Genomic DNA, 23,527 nt, shown 5'->3' with positions numbered 1-23,527 from the left:
CCTTGTAATACATGGTGGATTGATTCTGTTCTACAATCCATATTGTTAATACAATGCAGGGTTTTCTCAACACAAGGAAACCGGCAAGCAATGAGCAACGGGTCTATTCCGGAAATAAGTTGTTTTCACATGTGGAAGCGGTTGGGACCTTTAGATTGATTTTGAAAACTGGTTATATTTTAGATTTGGAAAATGTATTTTTTATTCCATGTTTCTCTAGAAACTTAATTTCAGTTTCTAAACTGGATGTTATTGGTTTTAGTTTTTGGTTTATAAACTCTACTTTTAGTATTTTTAAAGGTGAAAATTTTATTGGTGGTGAAACCAAAATTGATGGTTTATTCAAAATTGATCTAGATCCCGACTTTGAAAACAATCATTTATCATTGCATTCTAGTGTTGGCATAAAGAGGAGCCTTGTGAATGAAAACTCCGCTTTGTTATGGCACAGGAGATTGGGACATATCTCCATAGAGAGAATCAAAAGATTAGTAAATGATGGAGTCTTAAAAACTCTTGATTTTACTGATTTTGGTACTTGTGTGGATTGCATAAAGGGAAAGCAAACCAACAAAACCACTAAAGGTGCCAGAAGGAGTTCTGAGATTCTTGAAATCATACATACAGATATTTGTGGACCTTTTCCTACTCCCTGCCTAAATGGTCAAAGATATTTTATATCTTTTATTGATGACCATACACGGTATATGTATCTCTACTTTCTAAATGATAAGGCTGAAGCACTCAATGCTTTTAAGACCTATAAGGTAGAAGTAGAGAAACAAAAGGAAAAGAAAATCAAGATCGTAAGATCTGATAGAGGCGGAGAGTACTATGGAAGGTACACAGAAAAAGGACAAATGATAGGTCCATTTGCGCAATTTCTTGAAGAAGAAGGCATTGTTGCTCAATACACAATGTCTGGCACACCACAACAAAATGGTGTTGCAGAAAGGAGAAATCGCACACTTATGGACATGGTAAGGAGCATGCTCAGTAATTCTGAGTTACCTTTATTTTTATGAAGTGAAACCTTAAAAACTGCTGTGTATGTATTAAACCGGGTACCATCCAAGGCTGTCCCTAAGACACCTTTTGAATTATGGAATGGATGGAAACCAAGTTTAAATCACTTACACATATGGGGTTGTCCTGCTGAAGTGAGGATTTATAATCCAAATATAAAGAAGTTAGACCCAAGGACAACCAGCGGTCATTTTATCGGCTATGCAGTCAACTCCAAAGGATTTAGGTTTTATTGTCCTTCTAATAATACTAGAATTGTTGAATCTATGAATGCAAAATTCTTAGAGGATCTTAAACATAGTGGGAGTGCTTATCCTCAAAGGATTGAATTAGAGGAAGCACAAGAGTTGACTGATGCTCCTTTATCTAAAGGACGTTTGATTATGTTTAAGGAAAGCCAAACAGATTGCCTTGAACCACAATCAATTTCAGAACAGTCAGCTCATGAGGAACAAGTTCATATTGAACCTACTCAACCCCCTCAAAATGAGGAGGAGGTAGGATTAAGAAGATCTTCTAGAATAATTAGACCAGCAATCTCTAGTGATTATATTGTATACCTCCAAGAGTCCGATTTCGATGTTGCGCCTAAGGATGATCTAAATTCATTTTCACAAGCCATGAGTGGGGAACACTCCACATTATGGTTAAATGCCATGAAGGAAGAAATGGAATCCATGGCTAAAAATCAAGTCTGGGATCTTGTTGACTTACCAGAGAAAGCTGTAGCCATAGGCTGCAAATGGGTTTACAAAACCAAAAGGGATGCTTCTGGTAATGTTGAACGATATAAAGCTAGACTTGTGGCCAAAGGTTTCACATAAAAGGAAGGTATTGATTATTATGAAACCTTCTCTCCAGTATCCAAGAAGGATTCATTTAGGATAATCATGGCATTAGTAGCTCATTTTGATCTAGAGCTACATCAAATGGATGTGAAAACAGCATTTTTGAATGGGGATCTTGAAGAAGAGGTTTACATGAAACAACCTGAAGGTTTTGATAATAACACTCAGAAAGCTTGCAAACTAAATAAATCTATTTATGGACTAAAACAAGCCTCCTGTCAATGGTATATTAAATTTCACAAAGTTATTACCTCATTTGGTTTTATTGAGAACTTTGTTGATCAATGTATATACCTTAAGGTCAGTGGGAGTAAAGTCATATTTTTAGTCCTATATGTAGATGATATTTTACTTGCAAGTAATGATTTAGGTTTACTGCATGAAACCAAACAGTTTCTTTCTCAAAATTTTGAAATGAAAGATTTGGGTGAAGCCTCTTATGTCATTGGCATAGAGATTCACAGAGACAGAAAACAGAAAATATTAAAACTGTCTCAAAAGGCCTACATTGAAAAAGTTTTGGAAAGATTCAGAATGAAGAACTGTTCAGCTTCTGTAGCACCTATCATTAAAGGAGACAAATTCAGTAATGATCAATGTCCCCGAAATGCATTGGAACAGGAGCAGATGAAGAATATTCCATATGCATCTGCAATTGGCAGTCTATTGTATGCACAAGTTTGCACTAGACTTGACATTGCGATGGCAGTTGAAATGTTGGGTCGATATCAAAGTAACCCAGGAATGGAACATTGGAAAGCTGCAAAGAAAGTCATGCGGTATTTGCAAGGAACAAAGGACTACGGTTTGACATTCAGACACACTGACCATTTGGAGGTGGTTGGGTATTCAAATTCAGATTTTGCTGGATGTGCAAATAGTAGAAAATCTACTTCAGGGTATATCTTTCAATTGGCTGGAGGGGCTATATCCTGGAGAAGTAACAAGCAAACTATAGTTGCTACATCTACAATGGAAGCAGAATTTATTGCGTGCTATGAAGCCACTACACAGGCGCTATGGTTAAAAAATTTTGTTGGTGGTCTCAAAATTGTCGATTCTATAGCGAGACCAATCAAAATCTTCTGCGATAATCGTGCTGCCATATTCTTTTCTAAGAATAATAAAAGTGGAAGCAGAAGTAAGCATATCGACATCAAGTATCTTCGTGTGTGAGAGAACATCAAAAGAAATGAAGTGCTCGTTGAGCATATCAGTACTGAATTGATGATTGCGGATCCTATGACTAAAGGTTTACCGGTAAAGCTGTTTAAAAGTCATGTGGAGCATATGGGACTCATTGATTCATTTTGTACCTAGTTCTTTCTAACTTGTCTATAGACGTCAAGTTATTTTTTAATAAAGTTTGTGCACATTTGTTATATTATCCATGGGGATAAAATTAAAGTTGGACCCGAATAACTTATAGGAAGTTTATTCATAAAGTTTGATTGTCCATATAGTACTCATTTAAGAAATATTTTATATGTAATACATGGAATGGACGACTTATTACATAAAGTTTTACTGCCATGATTCATGTGTAATATTCCTTATGTGAGTGGGAGGATTTCATGAATGGCTGGAATAAATAAAGTGATAATCATATTGAAGAACCGGACATCTAGGGAATTATATGTGTCATAAGGGCCAAGTGGGAGAATGTAAGAAATTACATATATGTCCCTTAGACACATTTAATTCATTGTAACGGTTGGAATTTAAATAATTATCATAACGGTAATTATTTAATATAAAGATTAAATATGATTTATTCCACATTAAGTTATATGAAATCATAACGGTTTAAAACAGTTTTTTATATTAATTTTCTGATTTATTCTTCTTGATAGGAGAAGAATAATCAGCCATCTAATTAATAACAAGGGTCCCTAGCCTACCTATATAAAGAGCCTTGTGTATCCATCTATTGGCACACTCATAGGCATAGGCCAAAAGAACTCTCTAAATTTTTGTTGGAATACTTTGCATTGCAGAAAATTCATTCGTTTCTTTGTTCTTTGTTCTTCGTTCTTCATCAAGCTTGAACAAAATATGGCTAGAGGTATTTATAATTCCGCTGCTTATTATTTTATAGCATTTTATTTATATATTATATATATTATGTTTACATGTCTTACCTTCACCATTTTAGAGAAATTTTGAAGAGCTTGTTGCATGGAATTTTTTGAGCACTTTCACCAAAATTTGGTTTTGAAGCGAAGAGCCCAAGGGAGATGTTCTTACCTAACATTTCTCATTTAACATTGGAGTTTACTTTGGGGGTTGAAAACAGAATTGGTGGGAAATTCTGAAAAACAAAGAATGATAAAGACCATAAAACCCCTAGTTGGGCCAGTTTTAGCCCCCCGTACGTTGCTGAAGCAACAAAAGAAAAGCCTACAATGGCTTCGCCCACTCTCAACAAGAGCAAGGCCTGAAGGCCACGAATTCCCAACACATTTATTGCTTTTTCCACCCTTGTTACGTCAAAACAAGCCCTTTTAAGGGGCAAAATCTGCCGTGGAAATAGAAATCCAGGAAAAGCATGTCCGAACTTTGACCAGCCGGGGCAATTGCAATAGTAACGGGAGGGTAAAAAGGAAGTCAAAGCAGCTTTTATTAGCTTCTCTCTTCTCGATCTCATGCATAGCCCCGTGAAAATGATTTAAGCCAATGGAACGTTGACAACTGAGCACTCCAAGCCCTGCCCATTCTGTATTTTATCAGACCTCGCGTGCGCCCACTTGGGCGGGCTAAACCCCATCGCAGTCTTTCTCCAGTCACCTCCATATGTTCACGCCCAGGTTTTCACCACAGTAGTACTGTATCTTTCATCATTTTCCTCCTCACCGAAAGTTACCTCTCTCTCTCTCTCTCTAAAAAAGGACAAAAAAGCCAATAAATAAGAGAGCAGAGGTTCGACTGCTGTGAATGTCACGTCTTACAGCAAAGTATGCTCTGAATGTTTTGACTGGAATTTGGACTACTGCCTTCATGCCTTCTTAATGAAACTTAATTTCCGCTCTGTATTCAATCCCGGCCCCTTGGACCCCTTCTTCATTGGTAGAAACAAAACTCATGGTCATAAAAAAAAGGAAGCAAACCCCATTACAAAGTACAAAGCACATGAGATAATATGCATGCATGCCTAGAGGAAACGGATTAATATTAAATATCATATCATATGAATGGATGTTATTTTGTACTTGTGATCTTCCACATAGACTGAATACAACAATATTGACAGGAACTAATAAACTAATGAGATTCTAAAGAACCTTCTTAGCTAAGGGATCTCTTGTATGAGAGAAGAAGAAAAAAATAAGAGTCAAGGACCCTTCATGTTCAAACAAAAATGATGAAAGGGTCTGTATCATTAAAGATTTGAAAATAAGAGAGAACTCAGGATAAAAAGCTACCAGATAGTGTAGTCTAGTCATCTGAGTTCACGCTTTAATTTCCATATCATCATATGTATGTAAACAGTAACCCTTCTCTATCACCCACATTTCTTTTTTTAAAATTAAAAAAAAAAAAAAATTATGCTTTGCTTTGGAGATGGTAAATGGGCCCTTCCCGAGGGTGAGGAAAACTGACATTCAGTGGCAGGAAAAACCAACAGTAACAGTAACAGTAGCTTGAACTTCAAGCCTTGAACAGACCCCTCCACCACCGTCCAAGCCTGTCTCTCTGTGGAGGAAGGATAAACTCAAAAAAGCACTACTACAAGGGACAAACTTTACGAACAAGAAAGTAACAACAAAACCCGTCCACAAACAAAAACATAGAGCTTTGGAACAATGAATTGCAAGCAAAGTTTAAGAAACATCTAGATAAGGCTATGTCTATTGTCTCAGACAAAATTACAAAGCGAAAACCATTTCAAAAGCGGAATGGTTTTCTATTCAACAGAAAAATCCTCAAACTCTATATTAATTCCTTCTTCAACTTGTAAAATCAGTAAGGAGAGCGAGAGGTGGGACCCCAGGGCATGACATCAGGAGAAATCTGGCAGTTGAGTGGGGTAGGGCTAGCAACGCTGTAAACAGGCATGCACATGGCATTACTGCTAGTACTGCAATTGGACTCACTTGCATTTCCACCAATGTTAGGCTTAGCCTCTTCGACAGCTTCGTCAGCTTCACTGGGAAGTCTATGAAACGCCGGGCTGGTATACGTGGCAGCTACCACCACCACTAGACTCGCCGCCACAACCTTCCCCCCAACAATCCCTCCAAACACTTGCCCTTGTGCCCCTGCAAGACATATCCCAAAAGAAGAAGAAGAAGAAGAAGCAAAAGAAACAGCAGCAGGAGGAGGAGGAGGAGGAGGAGGAGATGATCCAGATAGAGAGAGGAGGCTAAAGGGTCCATGCAGGGCAAGGCTCGGCGCGTGCGACATGGGGTGTCGGAGAGTCACGTTGGACACGGAGCCTGACCCGCTGAGAACAATGATGCCCACGTGTCGCCTGCGCGCAAACTGCATGACCGTCTCGACCACATCGGAGCCGGCGGAGATCTCGAGGACCACTGGCTTCATGGCGGAGTCGCTGTCTTTGGTGATGATGATAGGCGGCTTGGGCTTGTTCTTGGAGCCGGGTGGTCGGCCTCTGGGTTTCTTTGAAACCTCAGGGGTCGATCCAAACTCGATGATGGCGGTAGTTTTCTTGTGCTTGGACGTTGGTGATGAGCCAGCTGGGCCAGGTGGTGCTGCAGAGAGATTGGGCACGCTACGGGCGCTGTGCTCAGAGTCGTCGTCTTCGGAGGTGTGGGAAAGGTCTCGACCCTGGGAGAGAGAGATCGCACTGCCATAGTCCGCCATTGTTGGGACGCTACAGCTTGCCTAGAGAGAGAGAGAGAGAGAGAGAGAGAGAGAGAGAAAGAGAGAGAGGGCTGAGAACTGTTTGAGCATTGCGTCGTTTTAGGGGGCTTATGGTCAGGGTTTGAGGTGTGGGGTCCACTGGGGAGGGTTCAAAAGCAGAAGCGATTCAGTGAGAGAAAATTGATTCCATATTTGGAGCCAGAGAGAGAGAGAGAGAGAGAGAGAGCGCTTAGTTTGATTGGTTTGTTTAGTTTGGCGACAGCATTGAGATTTCGCTCAGCAAAAATATATATATTTTTTCTATTTTAATTAAAAATTACCTTTTTTATTTTAGTTAACCACATTTTTAAAGTATCTATTTAGTTATTTACTATTCATTTATAAATATATATTATGTTTGGTGAGCTACACTGCTGGCCAAATTTGATGACTCACCAATTTTTGAGTTAAAATAGCTAACCAGATGCAACTATATTTTTGCCAAATTTACATTTTGACTAGCCAAAAATAATATTTACTTTTATTATAACTTTTATTATAAATAAATGTATCAATTCACGTGATTTTTATTCTGTGTAGCTATTGAAATGTAGACGGTTATAGTAGTAATTTACATGACATTTATTACGTTTACAAACTGATGTGGTGATAATTATTATATCAATTATTAAAATATAGCCGATCACATGATATTTATGTTTAAAAAAATATATGACAAAATTTATTCTACCACAAACATTTTCTTGAAAACTAAGGTGGTAGCGGTAGTGTGAGTTAATGATGTCACTTTCTTTCTTATTATTAAGTAATTAATGAGATACGCTACACAAATTATCATATTAGTATACAACATTTTCATATGCTAACCGTCAAAGATTTTCTTTATACTATCCACTTCAGACTCGGACTGTCCAGAAGTGGGGCCCAAAAGTTCCTGTTATATAGGGTCACATCTCAACATCGGCAGAAAGGCATAGGAATGGCGATGGAGGTGGCAAAATTTCCCAATGTTCTTATTATTGCAAAAAACACTTGATAATTGAAATTATCTAAATAATTTCATTTCAGATGTCAGTGAATCTAACGTCATTTTTTTTTTTTAGAACAAAATTTGAGCATTTAAATCATAAGGAAATAAAGACTGCAAAAATTGAAGAAACACTTTCTGAATTATGTATGTATGATGATATCATTTTTTTTTTCTTCTTATGCTCCGTTTGTTTCGGCGTAAAATGATTTTTGAAAAATAATTTTTGTATTTTTTGCTGTTTGGTAGGGGAAAAAATAATGGTCAACCGAAAAATGATTTCCGTTTGACAAAAAATGCTTAATAAATTTCGAAAAATGATTTACGCTTTTTAAAAACGTAAATCAGTTTTCGTTAATGGTAGATACAGTCGACTCTCTTTTAAACAATGCAGTTGACCTTTACGTTCAAGCAGTTGACTATTGCCGAATTTCGACAAGCCAGATTCCGACTCCGGTCGATGCCAGAATCCGACAAATTAAGCTGGAATCCGGCGACGTCCGGCAGATGTCGCCGGATTCCGAGGATACCAATGCCAGATTCCGGCCAGACTGGCCGGAGCGGCTGGATCACCGGCCATCTGGCCGAGATCCTGGATGGATCCGGCTGTTTGGCCGAGATACTGGCCGAAGCGGCCAGATCCCATCCTGGATTTGACCCCTTTCACCTTTCGGGATTGGGTTGTTTACGCGAGCTATTTCTTATCCTAGGGTATCTAGGATTTGCTGATTTGGTGGTGGAGGACTCTCGATTGAACAGAGATGATCCCTGAAGTATCGGGACTCCCCGAGACTTACGTGTACACGAGTTCTTAGTTTCTTTGGACTTTTATACTGCTGGGCAGTATTTGGACTTTTCTCTATGTCCATCAAGCTTAGCCGGCCCAATTCTCGCCAATATTGTTTATACAACTTCTCATATGCATGCAACATCACATATATATAATTACTAGGGGTTGGCTCAGTTGGTGGCCGGAAGCCTGAAATTAATTTTGAGTGCTCCTCGTAGTTTTAGGTTCAAAATTCATTGAGTGCAAACTGCCTCTTGAGGCTTGAGAGCAGCTCTTTGAGAGAAGCCCGCAACTCAAAGAGGGGTGCAATAAATGGATCCCGAGTTTATTTAACAGTGGACAGAAGCTCCAGGGGCCGAAATTTTAATCCAAAAGTCCTCAAATAAACAACTAGCTGAAAGTTGGGTCCATATTACATTGATTTTTCAAGAAAAATTCAAATCAAGCTACCGATTTGATTGAGCTCCAGAAAGTTAATGAAAAACATTTCTTTGTATTTAATTGGGTTATGCGGTCCCAAGAGGCTATTTTTTAGCTAATTGGGCTCAAACTAGTTAATTGAATTTTTAAGCCTGCTCAAGTGTTTTTGGGCTTTGGAATTAAGAAACTAGTTAGGAGAGATCCAAATTAGTAATTCCCCAATTTAGAAACTCAGAGAATGATTTTAGAAAATTTGGAAATTTCTGAAAATTTCTAAAGTGAAAATAGGCTAACAAGTGATTTTCTAAATAAAAATGTTTTAAAAATCTAGAAACTTCAAAATATAAATTATTTTTTTTAAAAAATAATATATATATATATATATATATATATTTTAAATTATAAATGTTTTAATAATCTAGAAACTTCTAAGTAGGATTAGAAATTGACCAGATTTAGGAAATAAATGTAGCGCCCTGCACTAAACTAGAGTTAAGGACACCTTAATTTATACTCAAGTGTGTTTGGTAGAGTTAGATTAGTATTAAATCTCAAGAAATGAAAACCCCATATTAGCAGTTTGTCTCCAGTAGTGAGAGCATCCTTCATAGCTAGCCAAAGGATGAACCCATGCTTTGGAATAGTAAAGGGATGCCAAATGATCACTTGCCACCAATCCACAACGGAGCACTTATCTCTTAATGCTTCCCACGTATCAGAACAATTATAGGTACCAGTGGAAGAAATAATCCATCTAGCCTCATCCATAACACCTAAATCCACCAAACAAAGTTTGGTTATCTGGTAGGTTTCCAACACCAATTACCATCCTTGATTACTGATGAAAGCCTAGAGTTCAGATGGCTATTAGCAATTTAGCATCATAAATGGCACAAAACCCTTACTTATCCAACAAAACACCATTAGGATGCCACCAATCAGTCCAAAGGTGAATGTTGCTGCCAAAAGCTACGGCCCATTAACAAATTAATATTCACCCAAGCAACCCACAAGGAACCAGCTTTAGCATAGAGACTCCAAACGTATCTTATAATGGCAACAAGGTTCCACTTCTTTCTTGAGAAAAGTTGATAACTAAAAGAATTTGGATACTCTTAAGAGTAGTAACAAAGAAGAGTTTGAGAAACTAAGTTGATAAATTCAGCATAAGCTCCCAAGACATATATATATATATATTTGACAGTCACCGACAAAGTTGTGACCTTCCGTACAGCTACTGTTGTCTTCTGTCTGTGATCTTACTTCGTAGGAGCTTGGAACCAGATGAAGAAGTAGAAGACGACAGTAGCTTCTCTTGGATGAAGAGAAGCTATATATATATATATATATATATATATATATATATATATATATATATATATATATCAATTCAGTATATATTTTTCTAAACATTGGATTCTTTTATCGGACACGGACAAAGAAGCGACTAGTATTTCGGGAAAGACTTTGACGAAGAAGAAATAGAAAAAGTGCTTTCAAAAATCGATGGCAGTCATAATTGTATGTTAAGCAAATTGAGAGAGATCCAATGGTTGCTGCTGCTCGGTAGGCGACAATCATGAATAGCATTTATAATGTTTCTCGTACTCTTATTCCCGAATGTGGTTCCAATGACATTCTGTTTGTGGTTTATAACATGGTAGTTGACTAGGTATTTAAAGGGTTAGAAGAATTCATGAGCTATATTTTAATATCATGTTAAATCACCACTTACCCTAAATATTTAAGGTAATAGAAAGAGGTAAATTTAATTAATACTTTACCGCAAGTGAAGATGAAGATGAAGATGAAGATGAAGATAAAGATAAAGCCGTGTGCAATTCGAAGCGTAAGGGAGATGAAAGAGTCTCATCCGCTTAAAAGAGTAACTGCAAATAGAGTAATTATAATATTTTGAATTGAGCAATGCTAATCTTGACACTCATATCACACCCATTTCACACCAGATTATGTGACATGTTTTAAGTGATTTCTCATGTCAACTACTTAAAACATGTCACATCAACCAGTATAATATAAGTGTGAAAATGGGTGTAAAAAGCAGTATTACTATTTTGAATTATTCTATTGGCGGTGGATAGCAAACTATCGGATTGTTCCAAAAATCATGCCATTCGATCAATTCAAGATGGTGGTACTTGTACATATTAGGAATTTATCATGTAAAGTTTGAAGTGTAAGTTACAAAACATGTACGTATGTCATTCATTGTACTCTTATACATACGGCAATACAATATCCTGTTTAGGTATGCAAACCTAAAACAGATCTCCAAAATCTCATAGGGGCAGCACTTACCTGCTCAAGCTGTCTGAACAGGTGAAATCCGGCTCATGCTCTCACATGGGGCTGTCCTGCAACAGGACAGCTTCACTGGATCCTGATAGATAGCTTAATTCCTGAGTGCTTTAAAAGCAAGGAATTCTAACCATGCAAAGAAAGTAGACCACAATGATAATCATATTTCCATATGGCATGCGACTAATGTCGAGTTATTCAAGTTAATGGAATATATGCCCACAAAATTGCAAGAAAATACCCTCATTAAGATGGGAAAGAGGTTAAATAAGACTAAGAAAAAACTGATATCTGTCATTAATACCACATAAGAAAGCCGAGAGGAAGCCAAAGGTTACCATAAATTAAACTCCATATCCAGCTAGAACAAACAAACTCCCTGTCAGATCAGAAGAATGCCCGGCTGCCATAGAACACCCGAGACCCTTCCTTTTTCTTGTTGTCAACTTCTAACTTGTTGGTGTGGTTTTGAATCACATTTCCACGATCTTCACTTTCCGGTTTATCAAGATCCATTGGAAGCTTCATCTTTGCCAAAGACTCGGTAAACTGATGCATGCTTCTCATGTACATGTCCACTATTTGCTGCTGCATCGCAGACTGCTCAGCCTCAAGGTTGAAGTTCCCGAGTGGAGCTGAAAAGACTTGACCAAATTTAGCAGAACCACCCATATTCCTATCCTTCTTGTTCTCCTCCTCGTTGCCTGTGAAATTTGACTCCTTTTCATCTCTGCAGATTTCAGTCACCTTCTTTGAAGTTGGAGTGTCTGGACAAGTACAGGAGCTCTGGTTAACCTCAGTAGTGATTGAGATATTGACAGAATTCGATTGCTCACCGCATACACGACTCTTTTTCTCCATTGAATCAGCAGAGTTTCTGTCATCGCTTAAGCTTGTTGTGGTCGAGCTTAAGAAGCCAGAATTGTGTATGCTTCCACTGGGAGAATCCGATCCGCCACGATTGTCCGAGGACGAATTCCCGGTCATTTCATGGTCATCAACGAACTGAGGAGAAGCACCTAGATGGAGAAATGAAACGAATCCCCCGGAATTAGCCCCAGAAGCAGAACCTTCCCCTGCCAAGTCGAAATAGTCGGACACCATTTGTTGAGTCTCTTTAACAACATTGATGTCAGGGAATTCGATTCTCGAGTACTCTACTGGGTCTAAGATAACTTCTGAGATTTTTCGGTCAAGCAACACAAGTTCTGAAGATATTGATGAATTGGAAGCCGATTCGGGTAACGAATTGGGAGAGGGATTGACAGGCAGGGAAGTGTCTAAAGAAAGAGACAATTTGACAGTTCCAGCAGGGGAGTGTATAAGATCAGTGGAAGAGAGGCTATAGTCTTGTGTCACCTTTCCTTTGCCAGCAACTTGTGAAATTGGAACCAGAGCGAATCCCAGAAGTTGATCTTCCATGTAGTTTCTAACTCTGCTGAGCATCCAAATCTCACATTTTAGGACTGCATCAACTTGGGTGATTTTCATCCTCAAGTTCTCGTTGAATTCCGGGTTTTTGCCACCTCCATTGATGATTCTAGTTGAGAGAGTGTCGTCTGGATTATATGTAAGAGAAAACTTTGCATAGACATCTTGGTTTTCATAAATACATATATTGTGAATGTTCCTAGCATGATGAACATATATGTCAAGAATCCCGGAAAACTCGGAATCATCATCTGCGTGATGACTCATTACGTTTGAACTTGGATTATAGCGGAAACCAGTGGTTTGATTGAATGAATCCATCGAAATATAGCATCCAATGGGTGGATTATAATTTTGCTATCTTCTGTTTGATTTGCGAGAAAGATCCCAGAAACTGAAAACAGAACAGAAACAGAGTTGATGTAGAAACTGATTAATCAATACAAACACATTGATACAGTTTGTTTCTAATTCTGTGAGAATCAAAGTTTCAATACATGGATTCAAGGGAAATATTGAACACACAGGCAAATTTGGAGATCTTGAGAGAGAGAGACAGAGAGAGAGAGATGAAGCAAAACAGAACAAGACCAGAGTATCTTACTACCAAAGTGATTGACAGTAAGACATTGGAAGCCCTGCTCCAGTATCCTCCAAACTCGTAGGTTCTTGAAGAAGTTTGACAAAATAAGTCTATGAAAATTCAAGCAAAATCATGGAAAGAACTGAGAGAGAGAGAGACTTACGGTGGAAGGAAGGAGCTTGCTTTTGTGCAATTTGAAGAGGTGGGTATGGTAGTTGGTGGGAGTGAAGGGAGAGAGTGAAGAAAATCAAGGTAATGATGATGATGATGATGATGATGTTATGGAGGATGATGATGTATTTGTTGTCTTTATGTCACCTTTTTGTTGCTTCTTTGTTTGGAAGGCGGGGTGGGTGAGGGATAGAGATTTTCGGGGCTTGCTTTGCTTGACATTGCAGCTTCCACTTCTAATGACTTATTTGCTCCACTGAGGGTATTGGAGGTCCCACTTGTGATTAGACCCCATCTTCATTATCACTCTCCTCTCCTCACCCCTCTCTCTCTCTCTCTCTCTCTCTTTCCTCTCTCTCAGATGCTCCCAAAACCTTTAAGACAATATATCCTCTCTCTCTCTCTCTCTCAGGCTTCAAGGCAAGAAAGTGCCTCAGCATTTCCAAAACACCATGTGGGAAAGAAACAAGTTCATATTGGAAGGAAGTGAGAAAAATACGAGGAACCTATTCTTTGCCCTTGACCTAAAACACTCTCTCTCTCTCTTAGGTTTATATTGGAAGGGAGTGAGAAAATATGAGGAACTATCCTTTGCCCTCGATAGACCAAGTAATACCAAGCACATGGGACCCGTCTGTTAGATCCCAGTGGAGATTGTGTTTAGACTTACTTGGAAGCTCAATATTTAAAATGGTATTCTTAACTGTTCATGTATAATTTTTTTTTTTTAAAAAAAGAAAAAAGGAGGACAGTCTCAATGGGGAACAGCTGCAATTGGAAGCAAGAAGGACCTGACAGAAGAAAGATGAGTAATGGGGCATGGGCCATGGGTCCCTCATAATCAATAATATATTCTCCAGTGAACCTTTTCCATGCTCTTATTTTAGTTAATGGTTTGGGTAAAATCATGAATTTCTTCAGGCATTATTTTTTTATTTTTTTATTTTTATGGAAATAGAATTATCTCCTTCAGTGGAGATAGATGATTATATGCATATCACATAAATTCCAGAGGTGGTTCTACTCCTACCAATTTGCCCACCAATTGTTCACCATACATAAAGTCAAGATCCAGCTCACATTTGACCACATCCACAAGAAAGGAGCAATTCACTCATAATAATTAACAAGCAACCAACTACACAAGGCAATGTCCATGCCTAAAATATCATGTAATCATTGTAATCCCATGATTTATGGGATCCCTGTCCTCTTTCAAGTGTATATACTTCTATTTTTCTTTCTTTTGTCCCGAAAAGGAAGTTTAAGAAGCAATACCCAATAGAGGAACATGCAGTTATGGTGATAAGAAAAAGGCTGGGGGTGTACATATTCTGTACACTCCTTGTCCCATTCTTATATGTGTTTTAATTTTTTTAATAAATAAAATAAATTTTAACATGGGAAGGGTGGGATAAATTTCTGTACCCTTGTATTTTTTTTGTTGGTGATTATCAGCAAAGAAGCCAGAAATCTTTTTGAAAAAAAAAAAAAAAATGTCCTTGAAAACCAAGAGTCCTTTCCCCTATTTCGTTTTAAAGATTTAAGAAAAACTTTCACTTTTAACTCCATGAATTTTTATTACTTTTGTAATTATTTTTTTTAAAGTTTAAAAACTTTCGATTTAGTGTATCAAGCTTTCAATTTTTTTCCGATCTTTTTTCTCCCATTAGGGTTTGGGGTTAAAAACTTTATTAGTATGAATGCTCACATCTTAATGGATTTCTCACCAATGCAAAATGGTTAAAAGTCTCTTCTTTAGCAAACAGCAAGACCAAATCCATTTGAAATTTATAATACTGACTATTTGGAAAATCAAAAGTAACGCCTAGTACTCTAGTAGTGGATGATCAACAAATTCAGGTTGTGAGTAGGGGATTAGAAATTAGGAATTCAAGATTCATACAGTACCTCATATTTGGCTGTGTGGCCGTTCATTTATAATAAACGGCCAGGATAATACCACGTTATCCAAATTGTTTTTTTTTAAAATAAAATAAAATTCAAAGTAAAAATAAAAATTCAAAAGTGAGAAGAGAGGGTGGCCGGCCACTCTTAAAGTATTTCAATTCAAGTGGCCGGCTCAACTGTTTGGGAGTGACTACCTCCAAAGTAGAAGAAATCTTGGTCCTTATGAGCAAGTTTGGCATTATTAACATCCTACTATTAGCAATAATTAGCATCACCATTTTTCTAAACATAGGTTAGGTAAGGAGATTAGGTAGCAACATGGACCCAGACAGTGAAATCACCACGTTTTTCAACTTAGTAGGTCCTTTTTACTTTTACCTGTGATGATACAAACAAATGAACCCCTTGGGTAAACCCTTCCTCTCATATTTCAGGTGAACCTCCCTTTTCTTTTCTTTTTTTTTTTTTTTTCTTTTTTCTTTTTGAGTAGGGGTAAAAATTAATTGATGGGATATAAAGTATAAAAAATTTATATGAAATAATAATTAAAAAAAAAAAAAAAAAAGTATTGTACTGGTTTTTTTTATTTAAATAGTAATAAAAAAATTATTGATATGATATAAAATATGATAAAAAGTTAGAATGTTTTAAAATTAATGTTTTTCAAAAAAAAAAGTGAAAATAAGAAAAGGGAAGGGGTTGCCACGGGTCTACGATAACAAAAAAAAAAAGAAAGGGCAAAAGCAAATTCACTATGAGCCAAAACTAAATTCAAATTCAGATTTGACAATAAGGATGAAGATAATACCTGGTATATTACATCAAGTAGCTTATATCTTAATGTGCAAACTCCAATTAGATGTTAAAGGCAAAAGAAAAAAAGGAACAAAAAAAAAGAAAAAAGAAAAAGGTTTAATCAGTCTATCATTTCGCAGGCACCGGTATGAGAAAGATGTGAAGAAGAAAGGGATACCAACACAGGAGAAGAAGATTATAGTCACAACTGCACTGTTAACTGTTAAGACGTTATATGATTAAAAATCTAAATCATGAATGGATACATAAACCAATAATTGCAACCAGAATACCAAACCTACTACCATGTCATTATCTTACAAAGCCCTTTTTTTTTCTTTTTTTCTTTTTTTCTTTTTCAGGTGATGGTACATTATTTCATAAAGTTAAAAGCAAGGAAATGCTGTACAAGGACACATCAAGCTTAAGGCCCAGCCTATGTAATTACAGAGAAGGCCTCTATGTCCTGCCCAACCTAACCAGACGCTGCTGATGCTTTGCTGCAGCCGCCTTATCAGCTGCTTCACGTTTAAGGGCCCTCTTTGCCCGTCGTCCTGTTGTAGCTTTCGCAGCCTCCTTAGGTTCTCGGGATGAACCAGCACCAGAGTCCTGGAAAGTTGATCGGGAAACTGGCCTCGCTTCCTGGCGCCCTGCCCTGACATATCCATTGTCTCCCCACCTTCGATTACCAATACGAAGAGTCGCTGAGCTACTGAAGTAAACTTCATCTAAATCATCTTCGTCATCCTCATATGGATAATAATCTTCAGGATCATCGTAAAAGTCTTCCCGTTCCTCCACAATCAAAGGTTTAAACCAAGTGGCTCTAAGAAGTAGGCAGACACTCTCCTCAAACATGTAATCATTGATACTGTTCATAAAGATATGTCACTAATAGTATCTGAAATTTACTAATTCAATCCCAGACTAATCCAAAAGAAAAGTAAACCACCCATATTTTTTATTACATTTTTGCCCACTATAATTCTCCAAGGTGTCATTCCTGAAAACAGAACTCCCTCATCTCCCAGTAAGAGCCTGTTTAGGTTTGTGTTGAGAAGTATGACCTTTGAGAAAAAGCTCCATTTTCATGTTTTTCCCAAAAGTGCATTTTGGCAATTTTTAGAGCAAAAAAGGCAAAGTACTTCAGAGTTTTTTTACCAAAGAGACCCATTTTTGTTGGCATTTTTTTGAGCAAAAAAGTCAAAAGTACTTCACAGAGTTTTTTTACCAAAGAGACCCATTTTTGTTTTGCAATCTCAAAAACAGGCCCTAAATGTTCTTCCATGACCATGTCTCTTTCTCCTTAATAATACAGGGGGGAGAGAGAGAGAGAGAGAGAAGGGTCTGAAAACTCTACCTGCCATCGAGTGAGCGATGGACGTTGAGGAACTCAAATGGATTTTTACACTGAGGGCAGGTTGGTTGCTGACTATATGTGGACCATCGAAGGATGCAAGTCACGCTACAAAGAAACAAATAATCAACAAAAGAACACCATTAATACTAGAATGGCATCCCACTCCTTGAAGACAACAGAACAACGTAATTTGCAAAGCTTCTGTCCTATTTTGTTCTTCATGAAATAAGCATATAACAACCAAAATTATTTCCATCACCACAAAAAGCCTGATTAATATAAAGGAAAAAAGCCAATCAATGGATCTTGAAATCCATATCCACCTCTCAATTTCTCCAAACTCTAGAAATCACACCTTTCAATTTATCCGAACTCTAGTCATCCAAGAAATTATATCCAACACTAAGTTTGGACAAAAGTCAAACTAAGATACAGCCTCCCAGCCACATGACACACGGCACATACCACATATAGACTGGAGATTGCAATAAATCACAGTTTATTCTGCATGTAAGGAGAGGTTATTATAGACAGCAACCAAAGAGACGTGTAAACAAAACAAGAAACTAGCAAAACAATACAGCATACCATATACTTACACAGAACATTGAAGACTGCAAACTTAGAATTCTAAGTTACTTACCAAAAGGAGAAACAAAAAGAAGGTTACTGCATAGGCTCACCTACAGACAACAGACTGATATGTCTGTCTTGAATACTGACTGAACATAAGAAGCTTTAATCACAAAATCTTTTTTCATGTATTTAAGCCAGACAGTTTTTAAGAGTTCTTCTGGTCATATTTTGGCATTAAGGGTCATGATAACCCTCTATGAATCAAGAACCACTGACCTAAAACAAGGGTTATCAACCACTTTTTTCCAACAGCATGTTTAGAATTGATGTATGATTCATATAGAACCATGAGAAATTCATAACAAAAATAACATGTCAAACAGCAATGATCTGTAGAAGGTCAAAAGTTAGCAAATTATTATTATTTTTTTTTTTAAAAAAAAAAAAGTGGTTGAAGCTAAAAAAAACCTTAATGAAAGGTAAGCAATAGACTTTCTCTTACAATCCTCCTATTCTACATGTTTTCTCTTTTCTTCCCATTTCTATTTTGCCTAAATCCAAAAACTCTCACTACTCATGCTTACACCTAAAGCTTATGCCTTGGACATGAGTTCCCAACAGAATATGGTAACAATAACAAAAAAAAAAAAAAAGAGATTATTATATATAATCAACAAAAGACAAAATTGAGAGATATTTTTTATTAGATCATGCCGATGATTAAATTTTCTCACAAACTAGAACTCTTTCATTCTTTCTTTCTTTTGCTTTTTCCCCCCTTTTGTGTGTGTGTGTGTGTGTGTGTGTGTGTGTGTGTGGATAAGTACTAAAACTCAATATTTTCACAAAACCAACCCAACTGGAATTCAGTAATGTTCAGGGATCAATTTACAAAGAGCAATACGGAATAATTCCCAAGTAATTTCATTTTACCATTTAAGATATCTAGGAAAGGAGGTAGTTAAAATCCTCCAAAGAACAACGGGAGCTTGTGTGTTAGCGCATATAGGAGTGCGTGCACATTTGATTGTGTCACAAGGGGGAGGGGGGGGGGGGGGAGGAGCATAATAATTAGAACAGTAGTAAAAAAAGCTTGCCAATTAGGGTGAGATTAAATTGACCACTAACACAGTATATATGCTGTGAATCTCATATATGCAAGAGTACTTACTAGAGATTACAAGCAACAAACAAGAAGGCATGAAATTTTCACATTCAATAGCATGTAATGATGATTAAATATATTCCTAACATGAACTGTTTACACAGTTGATAAATTTGAGTTCTTCCACATCATAGACCCTATAATGCAGGTAAAAACAATTTCCAAACATCTTAGTGAAAGAGAGAGTGTAGGAAATAATGGAATAACAATGCACCAAGTGATCAAGATGTTCATTTAATACTAGCTCAGTAGCTCACATAGTACAGATCAAAATTAACATACCTCTTATTACATTCCAGCAACCTGGTTGGTACAATTTTTAAACCATGTCTCTCAATAGGCGATACGAAAGCAATGATGTTTTTAATTTACTCTCCAACTTAAGGAATACTGTAGGCCTCATAGCATAGATGCAAGCATCACAAATTCTTAAAACAAAAAGAAAATAAAAAAAATAAAATGAGAAAACATATTCAAAAAACAATGTAAAGAATATTTAGAAGAATATGCATAAATATGGTCTAGGTTTGAAGCAAACACGTATAAAAATCTTTGTTGCATGATTTTTATAACTTGATTAACCAAAAAGACATTAATATAATATGTCATTAGAGTGCAAATAATTAACTGTAAAACCAACATCACCTCTTTATTGCCATTTCTACATAGCACCTTTAACTGCAACAGTCATCACTAATCAAAAAAACGCCATCAAGCTTTCCATGCCGTACACAGACACAGGTATTTATCAGGTTCAAAGGCTAATATAACTTTGTATCTTTGGACGGCGGTGTATGTGTCTCCTATGTCAATTAGTTTTAGTGGTTTTATTTTTCGCTTTGCCCTTTCTAGCTAGGTTGTTCTTTTTGTATACTTCTTGTGTACTCAGGGGTGGAGATTGGTTTTATTACTTATCAAAAAAATAAAAAATTAACCATAATAGTCATCCAACATGCGGAAAAACACATAAGTTTGACATATACGCAAATACATAAGTTTGGGTTGTCTTGAGTTATGTCTAGACGAGTAGTCAATTCGTATGCTTGTTGGTCGACTGCTGGCAACACTCAGAGTGCTAATGTGTGAAAAATGGTGCCTTCGTGCCTTTTGTAATGTCTTTGGAATGATAGAAGTTTTGAGAACAGTGAGAGGATTTTGAAGAAGATTAAGTCTTTATTTTTCACACATTGTATATTTGGACAGCTACTTTTGTTTCTCCTTTGGTGATAAGTTATCATGATTTTCTTGTTTTTTGCCCCTACTAGCTAGATGACTTTTCTTGTATATCTAGGAGCGTCTTACGCTTTTAATAATATCTCGATTACTTATATAAAAAAATATGTTACTAATGATAGGCTATCAACTGTATCCTCACAAAACCTTATATTTCTTCACTAACTTAATAAATACTCCTAATATAACAAAAGCACTGTTTTATATGAGTGCTTAAGGATTATTACAACATTGTTGACTACAATGCTTCCCAAAACCAATTGTAATGTTGCTCTACCTTTTACCCTCTCTCTCTCTCTCTCTCTCTCTCTCTCTCTCTCTCTCTCTTCTTTTGGTTAAATAAGGTATAGAGTTGATCATTTCTTCATCAGTTTAACTTTTAACATACAAACACAAATCTAACGCATAGATAATGCACAAATGATGGTAAGCGTAACACTATGACAACCATCTACCTGCAAACATCCTCAGAATCTGTGGCCATGCCGACAAACACACTCTCACTCTCTCTCTCTCTCTCTCTCTCTTCTTTTGGTTAAATAAGGTATAGAGTTGATAATTTCTTCATCAGTTTAACTTTTAACATACAAACACAAATCTAACGCATAGATAATGCACAAATGATGGTAAGCGTAACACTATGACAACCATCTACCTGCAAACATCCTCAGAATCTGTGGCCATGCCGACACTCCTAATCCAGCATTCACAAATCACATGCTTTAATTTGAAGCAATCAAATTTAACCGGACTTGAGCTTTCAGTGAATGGAAGACCAAAATTCTTATCCATTACTGCCCTCAAAAACACAAATGAACATCACTAATTTATACATTAAATTTTGTGAGCACATAGTTTGTTCAATTGAGATAAGTAACCGCACTCATGGCATTAGCCTTTTAGATCAAACCAATCCAGAATTAACCAAAATGAAAAAGAATAAACCTAAAACCAAATGACTAAAGCAGAATTACAATTCCAGTAAAGAATTCCAAGGTGCATGCAAACAACTATAATCATAACTTCAAAGGCACACAAAAAGTAGCATCACCAATGAGACATTATTTCCAGAATAGTGAAGATAGATGGATACAAAGAATGATTAGATATACCAGTAAGCATGCTCGCAACCTTTTACAAGAGCAGTCTCCAGAAGAGCTATCTTATCCAAGCATATCGCACAGATCCCACCATGATTCCCACACCCCTTCTCCTCAATCTCTGATTTACTTCGCATGTCATCCTGTAATTCCCAAACCCACAACAATCACTCAAAGTTCCATCTACAGATCATAATTGAATATTTTGTTTGCATTCCAAGTTTCTTCAATGTCTAGAATGTGCAGCTAAACTACTGTTCGGTTACTGAGAAAATACAGGAAAAACAAAGGACGCAACTAAAAACTTTCAATCTTCGACTGTCTATCATTTTAGCCTCGAGAAACCACTCAATTAAGCCCAAGAAAATATTTTGAAATTTCTAACTCAAACAAATGCAAGCATTAGACACAGTCAAAGAATGTTCTCCTCACATTCGCACCAAACCAAAAAAAACACCCCACCATTCAGAATTCCCTCATTTCTTTCAATTTCTTTTCCTAAGCTTTCCCCGCAACCAAACACCAACCCATAAAACGAACGGGAGATTAAAAGAAACTCTCTCAAGAAAACATCATTAAACTAGATCCGCTTCTGAAAATCGCCGAATCTCAAACACCGGTTGAAAGAACCAAGCATAACGAAAAGAACCGTACCTCGTCTTGGATGGATAACCCATGAAGACCGTTGACTAGCTGCTCACCGTTGATCTCGACAACTGAAGAACTCATGGTGCGAATTGACTTCGTTTAAGCTAACCCCGGACGAAAAGAGAGAAAGAGACTTCTTATAGGGGGAGCAAAAAAAAAAAAAAAAAAAAAGAAAAGAAAAGAAAAAGAAGAAGAGAGAGAGTTGTGGAGGGAAAGAGATGCCAGAAGAATATGAGAGAAATATTCTGATTCCAAAGAGGAGAGGAAGGACTGGTTGGGTGGAGAGGAGGGAGGCCCTCTTTTGAGGGATCGAAGGGACCCTACCAAGAGGTATAGGAAGGGATGTTGATGTTCTTACAGAAAGACCTATTTTTCTCTACATCAAAAAAATTGAATTTTATCAGTTTGTATGGTCCTTTTTGCCGATTTGCCGTGTGGTGACATGTCACCCCGTGGGATTAGCACGTTGTTTGCTTTTCACTTCTTCCTCCGTCCTATTTATGTATTTGACTTTCTTTTTTTTTAAAAAAATATATATATATATATATATCAATTTAACCTTCAAACTACAAGTTATTTTACGGATTGCCTCTAAACTCTACCAACGCTTAGATTATTGCCCCCAAACTACCATTACTTTTAAAAAAATGCCAATTTTAACAAAGTATGCTCATAATATCTGTGCCACATGTCAAAATGGGTGTTAGGGGTGGCCACCGCAGGGTGTCGGTAGGTTCAATCAAAGAATTTTAGGTTTTCATCTGAAGAGGAATGTCGCTGCTATCAAAAGAAGACATGATCCATATCCGAGAGGTGTGGGCCGAGAATCTAGAATCAAAGTTCGCGTTGATCTGAGACATCATCAACGACTTCCCTTACGTGGCGATGGACACAGAGTTCCCGAGGATCATCCTATGACCCATTGGAAACTTCAAATTCAGCCACGAGTACCACTACCAAACCCTAAAGGGCACCGTGGTCGTGCTCAAGCTTATCTAGTTGGGACTCACCTTCTCTAACGAGCACGACAATTTGCTGACGTGCGGCACTGAGTAAAGCTTCATTTGGTAGTTCAATTTCTGGAAGCCCCTAGGGGTGGCTTTCGGGCCACCCCCTCCTCAAGGTGGCAGCCACCCCTAAACACTTCCTTTCTTTTTGTTTCTTTAAAAAAAAAAAGTTTTTAAAAAAAAAATTAATTTTATTATTTTTAAATTGAAAAATAACACGTGGTTTGGGTATTATGAGCATATTTTGTCAAAATAGGCATTTTTCAAACGTTTTGATAATTTTGGGGGCCAAA

At 37.1% G+C, this 23,527-nt stretch overlaps 4 protein-coding genes across 6 annotated transcripts; 1 reads left to right on the top strand and 3 right to left on the bottom strand.

Annotated features, from left to right (window-relative positions):
• The first annotated feature begins 1,292 nt into the window (after positions 1–1,292).
• On the top strand, positions 1,293–3,738 carry LOC133877730 (secreted RxLR effector protein 161-like). The gene is made up of 3 exons (XM_062316111.1): positions 1,293–1,523; positions 2,496–2,814; positions 3,728–3,738. Exons 1-3 carry the CDS (start codon positions 1,293–1,295, stop codon positions 3,736–3,738), a joined length of 561 nt encoding a protein of 186 aa, XP_062172095.1.
• Positions 3,739–5,690: 1,952 nt separating this feature from the next.
• LOC133877035 (AT-hook motif nuclear-localized protein 28-like) lies at positions 5,691–6,732 on the bottom strand. The gene has a single exon (XM_062315265.1). It carries the CDS (start codon positions 6,696–6,698, stop codon positions 5,835–5,837), a length of 864 nt encoding a protein of 287 aa, XP_062171249.1. The 5' UTR covers positions 6,699–6,732; the 3' UTR covers positions 5,691–5,834.
• A 4,337-nt stretch (positions 6,733–11,069) lies between these two features.
• On the bottom strand, positions 11,070–13,988 carry LOC133877624 (uncharacterized). 3 transcript variants are annotated; one of them, XM_062316013.1, is made up of 3 exons: positions 13,432–13,988; positions 13,290–13,353; positions 11,070–13,079 (listed from the first exon to the last, which is right to left on the bottom strand). In XM_062316013.1, the coding sequence occupies exon 3, from the start codon at positions 13,004–13,006 to the stop codon at positions 11,642–11,644; it is 1,365 nt and encodes a 454-aa protein (XP_062171997.1). In that variant the 5' UTR covers positions 13,007–13,079; positions 13,290–13,353; positions 13,432–13,988; the 3' UTR covers positions 11,070–11,641. The 3 variants fall into 3 exon arrangements, with proteins under 3 accessions (XP_062171997.1, XP_062171995.1, XP_062171994.1); XM_062316011.1 differs by having other exon boundaries at positions 13,293–13,353; XM_062316010.1 differs by lacking the exon at positions 13,290–13,353.
• Positions 13,989–16,354: 2,366 nt separating this feature from the next.
• LOC133877957 (uncharacterized) lies at positions 16,355–22,599 on the bottom strand. Its single transcript, XM_062316422.1, has 4 exons — positions 22,234–22,599; positions 21,592–21,722; positions 17,506–17,610; positions 16,355–17,016 (listed from the first exon to the last, which is right to left on the bottom strand). The coding sequence occupies exons 1-4, from the start codon at positions 22,306–22,308 to the stop codon at positions 16,605–16,607; spliced, it is 723 nt and encodes a 240-aa protein (XP_062172406.1). The 5' UTR covers positions 22,309–22,599; the 3' UTR covers positions 16,355–16,604.
• Positions 22,600–23,527: the final 928 nt, after the last annotated feature.

Source organism: Alnus glutinosa, chromosome 9 (assembly GCF_958979055.1).
Source record: "Alnus glutinosa chromosome 9, dhAlnGlut1.1, whole genome shotgun sequence".
In the NCBI taxonomy this organism is placed as follows: Eukaryota; Viridiplantae; Streptophyta; class Magnoliopsida; order Fagales; family Betulaceae; genus Alnus; species Alnus glutinosa.
This window is presented reverse-complemented; position numbering and strand designations above follow the sequence as displayed.